At 42.1% G+C, this 12,654-nt stretch overlaps 1 protein-coding gene across 1 annotated transcript in view; it reads left to right on the top strand.

Moving 5' to 3' along the window:
• eml3 (EMAP like 3) overlaps window positions 1-11,542 on the top strand; it is a 44,396-nt gene extending 32,854 nt beyond the window's left edge. The window contains exons 13-24 of the mRNA XM_079216308.1: window positions 2,664-2,798; window positions 3,013-3,151; window positions 3,326-3,477; window positions 3,583-3,708; window positions 5,700-5,831; window positions 5,978-6,045; window positions 6,530-6,618; window positions 6,992-7,089; window positions 8,641-8,728; window positions 8,818-8,916; window positions 9,012-9,142; window positions 10,679-11,542. Coding sequence (XP_079072434.1) covers window positions 2,664-2,798; window positions 3,013-3,151; window positions 3,326-3,477; window positions 3,583-3,708; window positions 5,700-5,831; window positions 5,978-6,045; window positions 6,530-6,618; window positions 6,992-7,089; window positions 8,641-8,728; window positions 8,818-8,916; window positions 9,012-9,142; window positions 10,679-10,876 — 1,455 coding nt within the window. The 3' untranslated portion in view covers window positions 10,877-11,542. The remainder of the gene's footprint in view (window positions 1-2,663; window positions 2,799-3,012; window positions 3,152-3,325; window positions 3,478-3,582; window positions 3,709-5,699; window positions 5,832-5,977; window positions 6,046-6,529; window positions 6,619-6,991; window positions 7,090-8,640; window positions 8,729-8,817; window positions 8,917-9,011; window positions 9,143-10,678) is intronic.
• Window positions 11,543-12,654: the final 1,112 nt, after the last annotated feature.

The following is a 12,654-nucleotide window of genomic DNA, read 5'->3' as shown; positions in this document are numbered from 1 at the left end:
TATGAGACCGCTTATTATCACTAGCTTTATTCAAGAGGAGAACTGCTGTTAACCTTCCTCATAATGTGTTGCACTCATCTCAGCTGACGACTGGCATTATTAAAAGGATAGCTCACAGGATAGCTCATAGGCACGGTAATAACACAATTGGGAAAATATGGGTGTGAATCCTCCCAAAGAAGGTAATTAAGACAAGTTGTGGTTTTAAGATTCAAGATTTGGTTGCAGCATGGTTCTATCTGTAGAGGGTTCATTCATATATTGTGGTGAGAGGTTAAAGGCCCCCTTTTGAAAAGTAATTTTAGTTGAATAAATTTCCGTGTTCCAGAATTTCTGGGTTCGGGAATATCTGTATTCCGGAATATGAGGGTTTCGTGTTCCAGAATGTTAGGGTTCCAGACTATCCGGGTTTCTGGTTCCAGAAGTTCCGGGTTCCGGAATGTGCGTGATCTGCGTTCCAGAATGTCTGTGTTCCAGGATGTCAGGGTTCTAAGTCAAAGGTGGGTTATAAGTCCGAAGTGGGTTCTAAATCCAAAAGTCGGTTCTAGGTCCAAAGTGGCTGACTAACCACCCCCTGATTGGTCCCATTTATTCAGTCAGGATTCCGTAATGTCCGTGTTCCGGAATATCCGTGTTCTGTTTTGTCTGGGTTCTGGAATTTTCTGGTCTGGGTTTCGGAATGTCCGTCTTCCGGAATTTCTGGGTTCCAGAATGTCCGTGTTCCTGGTTCCAGAATGTCGGGTTCCGTATTGTCTGGGTTCCGGAATTTCCGGGTTTCCAGAATGTCCTGGTTCTCTTCCGGATTGTCAGGGTTCCAGAATGTCCGTTTTTACCTCGTCAACATTTAGCCCAAATAGTACCAATGGATTTGTTGGGTTGTCTAGTTTCACATGAATTGTAATAATATGTTCACTAGCTTTAAAACCAAGCGTCGGTCTGTTGATCACATTTAAAGGGGAGTTGATGGATTTTGATAAAGGTAAGCTAGCAGTGTCTCCCTGCTCTCAGTCTTTGAGCTAAGCTAAGCTAAACACGCCACACGCCACACCTCCCACGCACATTCACCTCGTGTCATCTGACTCCAGAGCGGCAAACCGCTCGACTTCCCAAAATAATGCGCTGTTCCTTGAACAGGTTTCGGGGGGGAGATGTGCTTCTGCAATTTTGAGAGCGTTTTACATCATCTGACATTTATGAATTATCAGCCGGTGCAGGGAATCATAATCCCTGCAGAAACAATGAAATCCTTCAAAGCGTGAGAATCCTCCGGGCTGCTGAGCGTGAACACAGTGACGGACGGCCAGCGTGACTGCACGCTGAATGTGTAGATGCTCTTTATAAAAGAGGTCTGTTTGGAGAGATTAACGGGGGGCGGGGGTGTCTCTGCTTTGCTTTTATGGGCTTTTATCCCAAAACGCCTCAACTTCCCCCAGAGCAATTTCAGCCCGGCTGTCATGGCAACAGTGTAAATATTTTATCCAGTGAATTTGTTCCGCTGTATGTATGTATATGTATATGTGTGCGTGTGTGTTATGTAGTGCAGCAGTGGGAGTGCAAAGGTGGGTGTTGTATATCATATCACGTCAGGATTTTATTGGGCTTATGCAAGAACGTATGGTAGCATCCAGTGTGTGGATCAGTGAGGGAAGGCGGCGCAGTGCTGACCCATACCGTATAAACAAACGAGTTCATCCAACAGGAACCAGATAATTATACCCCCCCCCCCGCAAACCCCCTCTCCACAGCACTGGAATAGTCCATATGCCACTACGGCTCAGCCATGAATGGAGCTTTTTGTGTGGAAATGATGCTGCTGTACTTTCTGTACATACTGAAGACTGCTGCTTTGAAGTGGGTTTGTATGAGGCACTTCTCCAGAGTCAGTGTGCTACTTCAAGAGATGGAGTTTGGAGAAACGGAGCAATGCACTTTGGTGTTTTAAAGGCTTAAATTCCAAAAAACACACTGACACAAACAGATTAACTGATTAACCGACCAGCCTCAACCGTGTTCTGCCAGCTCAAAAGAGTCTGGTGGCTTCAGTGGTCTAAAATAGTTTTTTTGTTCTGCCCATGTCTACAGCAGTATATTGCTTTGCTCCAACTTCTGTAGTAATACACTGACTGTGGAGAAGTACCTCATACAATCCCACTTCCAAACTATCTCTTTAAAGCTGCCCTAAATTATCACCAAAGCACATTATCATGTTGTTGCGACTATCCTTTTGAGATGATAAAAACAATGAGCTAAAGGAGACTTAAAAGCTCCATAAAGCTTTGTGGAGCTGCAGAGTCATGTGATAATTCTCTGTGCAAACTCTTTCACCTTTCACTTCCTTTGATCCAGCTTTAAATAGATAAAGCCACAGACATCAATATTATTTATATGTATATGACGAATCACTCAAGTGACTGTAAAATGATAATCATAAAATGTGAAAGTTGATGACAGAGGTGACAATTATCACTCCGCAACTCACCTCAGGTCTCCGGAGCTTTTTAGCCTCTTTTTATTTTCTTGTTTAGTTTTTTTTTTTTACGACCCACAACTTCACTTCTTCTGCTCCGTCTCGCTGCTCTCATCAGCCACGTCTCCAGACATTGCCATGTGATATAGACTTGACGTGTGTGTGTGTGTGTGTGTGTGTGTGTGTGTGTGTGCAGAGCACCAACGAGGCGGTGTTCTGCGTGGAGTTTAACCCCAGCGACAGCACAAGCATCATCACCTGTGGCAAGTCACACGTCTACTTCTGGACGTTCATCGCGGGACAGTTCACCAAAAAACAAGGCATCTTCGGGGTGAGACTCACGTTTAATCTTCAATTCACTTCACTTATCATCTAGTAAGGAGAACAACGAGAACTGAAACATGAAATGGACCATTTCCATTTCATGTTTCAAATGGTATGATACGTCCAAAGGAGATTTTAAGCATGTAAAAATGTGTAGTATAGTATTTTAACACCTGTACTAACGATGGATCAAATTTGTGTTCTACAAACAATCTTTTCAGAAATACAAGAAGCCCAAGTTCATCCAGTGCTTTGTGTTCAGTCTGACCGGAGACGTCCTGACAGGCGACTCTGAGGGAAACATCCTGACGTGGGGCAAATCGGCTGCAGATGTCAAAACACTCGGTAAAGGAGCCAAAGGTCAGTGCTGTACATCAACATACCGGAAATGAAATGCCAATACGAACACAGCCAGCATTTAAATCTGGAAATGTTGGCACATTATTATGATATGAATTACCATCATTAATTTGGGCAAATCGACAATCCTTTGGTCTCCACTCGCTCTCACAAAGTGGCTTTATTTACCCACAGAGACCTTGCAGATCATGCGACAGACCAGAGCCCATGAAGGCAGCGTGTTCACCCTGTGCCCGCTGCAGGGCGGCGCTCTGCTCAGCGGAGGAGGGAAGGACCGGAAGATCATCCGCTGGAGCGCCGACCTGGCACCAGAGAGAGAGTGTGAGGTGAACTGTGTGTGTGTGTGTGCGTGCGTGTGTAGCTGGTGGTGAAGGGCTCTGTGAAGTTGCATTCAAATAAGGCTTGTTGATTAATGTGATTTATTTTTCTAGATTCCAGAGAATTATGGAGCAGTCCGTACCATCGCAGACGTGGATGGGGAGGAGCTGTTAGTTGGTACGACCCGTAATGCCATCCTCCGAGGCACCTTCTCAGACGGATTTGTTGCCATAGTGCAGGTATGCCAATGATGTAGTAGTACGTTAGCATTGGGAAGTTTTCAGAACCCTTTTCAGGATCCTATATTCTTGAATTGAAGCTTTTGTATGAGCTGTAATGGAATGGTGGTCAGAACGAGTGCAGTTTAAAGACACAATGAGTAGGATTTGTACGTTGGCTCCTCCTTCCCGAATCAAAAACACTGGCCAACGAATTTAGCGACCTTCAGTATAGTGAGCTAAAATTCAGGTATCCTGGACTTGAGTCACAGATCTGATGGGATCACCACAAAAGAAAAAAATGGAGCAAATAGAGCGATCCAAAAAGACCCTAACATTGTTTAGTAGGAAAGTCCTGCTCATTGTGCCTTTTATTACTAAAGATAACACTCCTTGAGCAGCTACTCTGTCTCAAAGCCAACCGAAGAGCAGCTGCTGGATCTGTTTACAGGGCAGCCAAACAAACAGACATTGTCGAATGAAGAGGCCGCTCAATAATCTTTGTTTTTCAGTCAAGTCGTGAGCAACTGTGATGGGATTTCCTGCTGCGCACAGCTGACAAACTGATCCGCTGATGAGACAATGTTACCCTGTTTCTGGGACACACATTTTTATTGAATGGCCGCATACCAACAACATAAAAATACATTACAGATACATTGCTATTTCTGTGGCTTCTTCACAATCTAAGCCTGCGTTTGGCCAGTTGAGTGCCTTTTAATGTGCAGCATTGGCAGAATGTGCAAACTCAACCTCTATCATTGAAGACTACTATAGAGAAATAATTACTGAATGGAAATACTTTAAATGGCTGTTGCATGAACAATGCTTACCATGAATGGAATCAAAGACTGAGTTTGATTTTATTGAATAGTAAAATGTAACTTTAAGGTTAAGGTTGTCCTGCAAATTCACTTCCTTTCGAGGAAGAGCCACTTGTCAAAGTCTTGTTTTAAAAGCTTTATTGTTTCAGTTTCTACTGTGCTTATATGGTGCAAATGTATTAAGCAAATTACCTCAAAATACTCGACACGCAACCAACCAACAGGATAAGACTCTGGGCCCCCATGTGTTTTTGACTGTACATGGTGGGCACTTGCAGAAGACAGACCACACACACAATGCTCATAGATTGGGTGGAATGGAGGTTCAGAGGCCTGTTTGTGTCCCAGTGTCCCCTCACGTGTTAATTCAGCCTGAGTTTCTTGTATCCACATTTATTCAGCCTGTTAAGATCCAACAGCTTACCGTCAACAGCTGGCGTCAGAATGCATTTTAGTCTCCACTGACCTCTGGAATTTGGCTTCTTGCTCACATTAGATTTTCATCTGTGGGAAAGTGAAACATCTTCCAGACAGAAAACGCACACAGAAGTCTAGAGCACTGCTCGTGTCCCCTAGGAGCTTCAAAGATCACTGCGCTGTACAGGCATGCATTTGTGATGTGAAAAGATGCACTCATCTTTGATATGCAGCATAGCTGTCGACATGTAAACAAGCCTAATGTGCGTTTGAAAAGTGGTGTCAGAAAGTTGAAAAGTGAATCCAAAAACCCTGAGAAAATATTTTTGTCTTCTCATTTCATATATAAGATAGTATTTTTCTCAAAGGAAAACAACTATATTGTACTTCAGTTGTCAGTTAACTATGTCAGGAAAGCGTTGAAAGTCAGATATGCTCAAGAGGAGGACAAGTTGCACTTAAGGTTGTTTTTTTTACGAGCGTTTAAGAGAAACCATCTTAACTTCTAAGATGAATTGGTCAGAGAAACTGGACCCTAGTGATTCTTCGGTGTGGTGAGCAACAGTCGTTTGTTCCAGATGCCTTTTTTTGGGGGCATCCACACCTGCTAAGTGTCTACTGGTGGTACAATATACGATCTATTATACCGTATAGTATGGTCGCTATGAGACTGATATCTACTGTGTGTGTGTGTGTGTGTGTGTGTGTGTGTGTGTGTGTGTGTGTGTGTGTGTGTGTGTGTGTGTGTGTGTGTGTGTGTGTGTCTCTCAGGGTCATGTGGATGAGATGTGGGGGCTGGCCACACACCCCTCCCAGAACATCTTCCTCACCTGCGGCCACGACAGGCAGGTGTGCTTGTGGAACACAGAGGAACACAAGCTGGACTGGTGCATCTCGCTGGAGGTAGGAGGACGACGCTCATTGAGGACTGTTATTGATTTATTAAGATATCTTTTAGCTGACTGGGTAAAACACACCGATGATCATGATGCTGACACACACACACACACACACACACACTGTTAACTCGTCCCATGTGTCTCTGACAGGAGTACGGGTTGTGTGCTGATTTCTGCCCCAATGGAGCAGTGGTGTCAGTCGGCCTCAGCACAGGAAGGTAATCCGGCACAACGCAGCACTAATCCACCGAGAGACAATCATTTACCGGTTTGGTCTATAAACATTATGTTCACAATCAATACGTGCAGTCTATAATAACTGAAACATTTTGCAGGAATAGTTTTGGGAAATTCGTTTCCTCACTTTCTCTCCAAGAGTGAGATGTTCGGATGAAAAAAGCTCAGAGGGTGTTGTGATAATTCCTTGTGGCTCCATCACCACGAGTCACATCGTTCACGTGACACATAGTCACTTGATCATCATGTGAGAATATTGATTTGGTCAGCTTTGAGACGCAGACACAAGGTTGATATCACTTACGGCCAGAAAAAAAAGCATATTTCCGAAAATGTTGAGCTCTGCAGTAAGTGTAGTTTACAGGAGGAAGTCTTTGCCGTGACATCGATGTGACTGACGAGCTGCCTGCTGCCCGGTCGCTGGTCATTACTGATACCTCTGTCCCGCCCTCTGAACACTAACAGGTGGATGGTCCTTGACCTGCTGACCAGAGAGGTGGTCTCTGAGTCCATTGATGGGAACGAGCAGCTGTCTGTCATGAGATACTCACCAGGTAAGCTCCCTGTTGTCCAACTCTCAGAATGACCATAATCCAGAATGTAACATCAGGCTAAGGTTCAATGCACTTAATGGAAAGAAAACATGCACAACTGCACAGCCCTGCTATTTTGTATTTAGAATTTTTCTTTTTTTCTTTTTTATTGTATTTCTTTCTATTCTATGTTTATGTTTTGTGTTTATTATTTTTTTTTTGTAATACTTGCTATTGTTTTTAACATACACACACATATTTGATACAAGGATTTTGTTCTCCACCAATACACAAAATGATATTCTAAAACCCACTTGGGAATAATCCGGATCTTGATTCTGAAGATATTGTGGAAATCCCCTTGAACTGCATGAATGGCCTCTTGTGTTCTCAGACGGCAGCTTTTTAGCTGTTGGATCCCATGACAACTTCATCTACATCTACAACGTGACCGAGAGCGGCCGGCGTTACTCTCGCTTTGGGAAATGTAATGTGAGTTAAATATCAAATCCTTAAAAGTTTCCATTTGTTCCCTTGGATTTTCCCCTTGATCCAGTCTGACCTTCAGTGAGTGTGTTTTGTGTCTGGTTATACATGTGTGTGTGTGTATGTATATATATATATATGTATGTATGTATATGTATATATATGTATGTGTACACACATACATATATATATGTATGTACGTACGTACGTACGTACATACAGTGGCTTGCAAAAGTATTCATACCCCTTGAACGTTTCCACATTTTGTCACATTACACACCACAAACATAAATATATTTTATGTGAAAGACCAACACAAAGTGTCAGACAATTGTGAAGTACAAAGAAAATTATACATGTTTTTAAAAAGAAATCACAGATAAAAAAACTGAAAAGTGCAGTGTGCAAAATTATTCAGCCCCCCTGAGTCAATACTTTGTGGAACCGCCTTTTGCTGCAATTACAGCTGCAAGTCTTTTGGGGTATGTCTCTACCAGCTTTGCACATCTAGAGACTGAGATTTTTGCCCATTCTTCTTTGCAAAACAGCTCAAGGTCAGTCAGATTAGATGGAGAGCATTTGTGAACGGCGGTTTTCAGATCTTGCCACAGATTCTCGATGGGATTTAGGTCTGGACTTTGACTGGGCCATTCTAACACATGAATATGTTTTGTTTTAAACCATTCCATTGTAGCCCTGGCTTTATGTTTAGGGTCGTTGTCCTGGGAAATCTTTTTATAGCCTAACCCTGCTTTAAACTTCTCCACAACTTTATCGCTGACCTGTCTGGTGTGTTCCTTGGACTTCATGGTCCTGTTTGCTCCCCAATATTCTCTTAACAAACCTCTGAGGCCGTCACAGAACAGCTTTATTTGTACTGAGATTAGATTACACACAGGTGGACTCTATTTAGTCATTCGGTCAACATTCAATCATTCAGCAGTCATCATGCAACTTCTGAAGGCAATTGGTTGCACTCAGAGAAAAGGGGGCTGAATAATTTTGCACACTGCACTTTTCAGTTTTTTATTTGTGAAAAAAATTGAAAATCATGTATAATTTTCTTTGCACTTCTTCACAATTGTGTGACGCTTTGTGTTGGTCTTTCACATAAAATTCCAATAAAATATATTTATGTTTGTGGCGTGTAATGTGACAAAATGTGGAAACGTTCAAGGGGTATGAATACTTTTGCAAGCCACAGTACATACACACAACTTCTTCCTCTTTGCCATAGAGCTCCATAAAGCGCCATAAGAAACACGTCAATGAGCCACACTCTTGCACTTCATTACCATGAACACACACACACACACACACACACACACACACACACACACACACACACACACACACACACACACACACACACACTGTAGTTTATTTTGACTCAATCCCACAAACACCGTCCTGCTGCAACAAAACCTTCCCCGGAGAAGTCGGAACATATTGTTGTTGGAAAGTATAGAATAGCACCTTCCTTATCCTCTCACATTGATTTCAGAGTTGGCTCATATAGCATTATGTGACACTGGCTCTGCTTATCTGTCCACCCAGGGTCACTCCAGCTTCATAACTCACCTGGATTGGGCCAAAGATGGAAATTACATCATGTCTAATTCAGGCGACTATGAGATCCTTTACTGTAAGTGAACAAGTGTCATTTTGAACGTAAATCCTCAGACAGCGTGACAACCTATTGTCGTGACTGTGAAGATGTGTGTATTCTCACAGGGGACATAGTAGCAGGGTGTAAACTGTTGAGGAATCGCTTTGAGAGCAAAGACAGAGAATGGGCCTCCTATACCTGTGTGCTGGGCTTCCATGTCATGGGTGAGATGCTCTACTGCTCTACTTTCCTATCCCTAAACAACGTGGTGTTATCTTATCCTGTCAGACAGCTGACTTGTGTTGCTGTGGTGTTCCAGGTGTGTGGTTAGAGGGCTCTGACGGCACGGACATCAACGCCTTGTGTCGCTCCCACAGTGAACGGATGGTGGCCGTGGCTGACGACTTCTGTAAAGTTCACCTCTTCCAGTACCCCTGTCCGAAACCCAAGGTACCGCCCGAACACATCACTCAATACGTCAACCGCTCCGCCTACTTTAGCTGGCTGCACATTAAAAGCAAATATTCCTCTTTTACTGTTTCCTACACAAAGAGAACACACCTGTTTTGGGCCATATGTTAACATTAATGTCTGGCAACTCTTTTTTCGCTGACATCATCAGTAAATTGTGAGTACTAAGGAATGCCGGATGTAAGTAGTGATTAGAGGTAGTTTTGTGTAGAGGTGCTTTGTGTAATGTAACTAGTATCATTTCAAGTATCCAATCATTTGAATCACTGTATTTTGGGAGCAAACTGCGTTATTTTATAGTAGTATTTCTGATCAGTTTCTCAGTAGCTCCTGATCAAAATATTCAAACCTTTTCTCAGTATCACATAGAAGGAGAAAAAGATTTAGATGTTTTACTTAAAGGTACCATGTTGAAAATCTGTATATTATATATGACACCGGTGGCCATTAAATGAACTGTCGTGAGTACTGTGTTGTTTGCGCTCCATAGAGCGAGCAAGCATCCTGGGCTTACATTCCGTCACAATAATATATCATATTTAAAATAGCGTTACGCTCTGTAATGTTCCTAGATTTATTGGTACCATTGGCTCTGTGATACTCACTAGCTTGACGTTTGCAAATTACTTCATGAGCTAACGCTACAAAGCAACTAGCACCAGAGCCATGTCGCATAGCTAAGGTAAGGTTAGCTGGCTAACCTTAGCTTAGCTTATAGTTAGCTCGTTGGCCAGCTAGTAGAAAGCAATTATTAGTTATACAGTTTGACTTTGTGCGGTTATAATATTTATTGTTGACGAAAATCAACAAGTGTAACATAAGTTAGCATCATGGCTCATGTTAGCTGGTGAACTAATTTGGCAAGCTTACTAACTAACATAAGCAATGAGATATATTTAGCTAGAAAGCAAGCTCAGGTTAGCCCGCAAGCTGGAATTTAGCTAAGCTGCATGCTGTCGGGGAGCTGATGAGAGACTCAGGAACGCACACAAACGTCCCATTTTTTGGATTTATAGTTCTTTCTTTTATTTGGGGGATTTTCTCTGGAGTCCTTTACATAGAAATCATTCCACAAGCCGCTATAGGCGACCAACAAAGTCCGTCGCAAACTAAAAACATATCTTTTTCGACTATACCTTGAATAAGGAAAGTAGCACCGTAGTAGCACTTAAATGGCTATTACTGATAGCACTTTGTAGTTTAACTTTATTGAAGAAATTGTACTTTCTTGATTATGTTGTTCTGAGTTTTTACTCACGGCTGAATGCACTTATTGTAAGTCACTTTGGATAAAAGCGTTGACTAAAAATAAATGTTTTTAAAGCTTTTTAGATTTAACATTTAACAGTAGCATTCTCATCTTTATCCGAGACACTTTTAGACAAACTTTAATTAGTCTGACATTCCTCCCATTATATAAAAAACCTCCCTTTTTTTTTTGTATGAGAAAATGATTTATTCTGACTGTGCCCTCACTGTTGAACCATAAAGAGTGGCGTCTTCTTCCTTCTCCAGGCGCCGAGCCACAAGTACGAGGGCCACGGCAGCCACGTCACCAACGTCCGCTTCACCCACAGCGACTCCCACCTTCTCTCCATGGGCGGTAAGGATACCTGCATCCTCCAGTGGAGGGTGATCGGAGGCGACAGCAGGGAGAGACTGGCCTCGGCCTCGCCCGCCTTCACCAGCTCCTCGGAGCCTGCCACCAGCTAGGAGGGACACTGCGTTATTAAAAAGAGAGGGGGTGGGGGGTGTTTACACCGCCGGAGAGGCGCGACAGCCGGTGGACGGCAGCCACACTTAAGGGCTCTGCGGTGCCACTGCTGCGTCAGTTTCATACAGAACATGTCGAGGAATCCTCTGCAGGAAGAATGTTCACTTACAATGTTACTCTTCCACACCTCCATAACCATGTGAAAGTGGACAGTGAGATTCTTCCATCGTTCTGTCGGCTATGTGGTGAGGGTCATTAGAGATGGTCATGTGACTTCTATGGGGACAAAAATACTTTGGTTTCAGTGAACATTCCTGTGTTTTAGTCCACCTCGCTTTTATCAAACATACCAAAGTGCATTGCGGCGTGCACCATCGGGGGCCTTTAAAGATGTGTACATAATGTTTTCACACATAAAAACAAAAATATTTCGAGCAGCGTTTGGTTGACGTCCCAGCTAATAGTAAAGCTGTTTTCCACGCTCGCATCAGACAGACTGTGACAAACCTGTTCCAATGAAATACATTCTTAGCATCTCTGAATAATTCATTTCTCTAACAGTAGATCAGTTACACTTGAAAACGATTACTTTTATATATTTAAGAGAACATTTGTGGAATACTGTGATGTTTTATCTGCCAAGCTCTCAATAAATAACTGAAGACTGGAAAGTGTGTTGTGCGTGAAGTGTCACTAGTGGGCAGTGCTGCTTCAGGAATGGTGTGCCGTGCTGCGTGTTGAGGAAATGCATGATCCCAAACCCTGAACCACACAAGTACAGAAGGATGTTGGTCTTCCTACTCAGTTCAGTCCATGAAACTTACTAGAAACTTTGCTGATAAATGTATTTTTAAAGGAGAAGATAACGGAGTGAGTCAGTGGTCTCAAACCTCAGGATGTAAAGGTCAATACCACAAAGTTAAAAGCACTTTTGGCCACTTTTAGTTCAATATACAGTATATTATACAACTGGATTGTTATTACTGATGCATAAACATGAATGCATAATTTCAGTAGTGTAGCTGGAAGGTGAGGCAGATGTTTCTTTAAATTTAATTTGTGGAAATGGTTATTAGGTTGTTCAGGTTTATAGCACAGTTTTAGGATCTCAGAAGGTCCTAAAACTTTTGCTCAAATTAAATTTGTTAGAAGCTATTGATAAATTAAAATGGTAACGCCATTACGATGGTATCTCTACTATTTTGAAATCTCTTTCAAAATTTGACACTATTAATTTTGAATGTGTTTTTTTTTTTTAAGAAGTTACAGAAATTTAATTGGGATTATAAAAGAACTGGTTATATATAGGTTATGTATATACATTGCTATCCAATTTTGATATATATATGATTGGATTTATATATATATAATTGGATTTATATATATATAAATCCAATTTATTTTAGGCCCACTGGATGCAGTATTTAAAGAAGTCTTTGGGGCATTGACAGTCCTCCAGATCATGAATCACTCCATCCTGCCCCCCTCTGGCTAAAATTAGAGCCCATGTTCATAAATAACATCATATTACCTTCTGTCCTCTTTACTAACTTTTCACAAACATACATCTGCTGTTAAATCAGCAAGTCATACTTTGGTTGTTCCATGTTTGCACCGTTTTGCCATAAGCAGACAGCACGTTTGCATACAACATTTGAGTCTTTTAGTCCGTTAATGTTTTATTGTCGAAGTAGAAAAACATCCCCACTCAGAGTCCACTTGTGACACACACACACCTTTGGAATGGCTTTCTCTTTTGCCAGAGAGTAAGACACGT

Source organism: Taurulus bubalis (assembly GCF_910589615.1).
Source record: "Taurulus bubalis genome assembly, chromosome: 3".
Classification (NCBI taxonomy): Eukaryota; Metazoa; Chordata; class Actinopteri; order Perciformes; family Cottidae; genus Taurulus; species Taurulus bubalis.
This window is presented reverse-complemented; position numbering and strand designations above follow the sequence as displayed.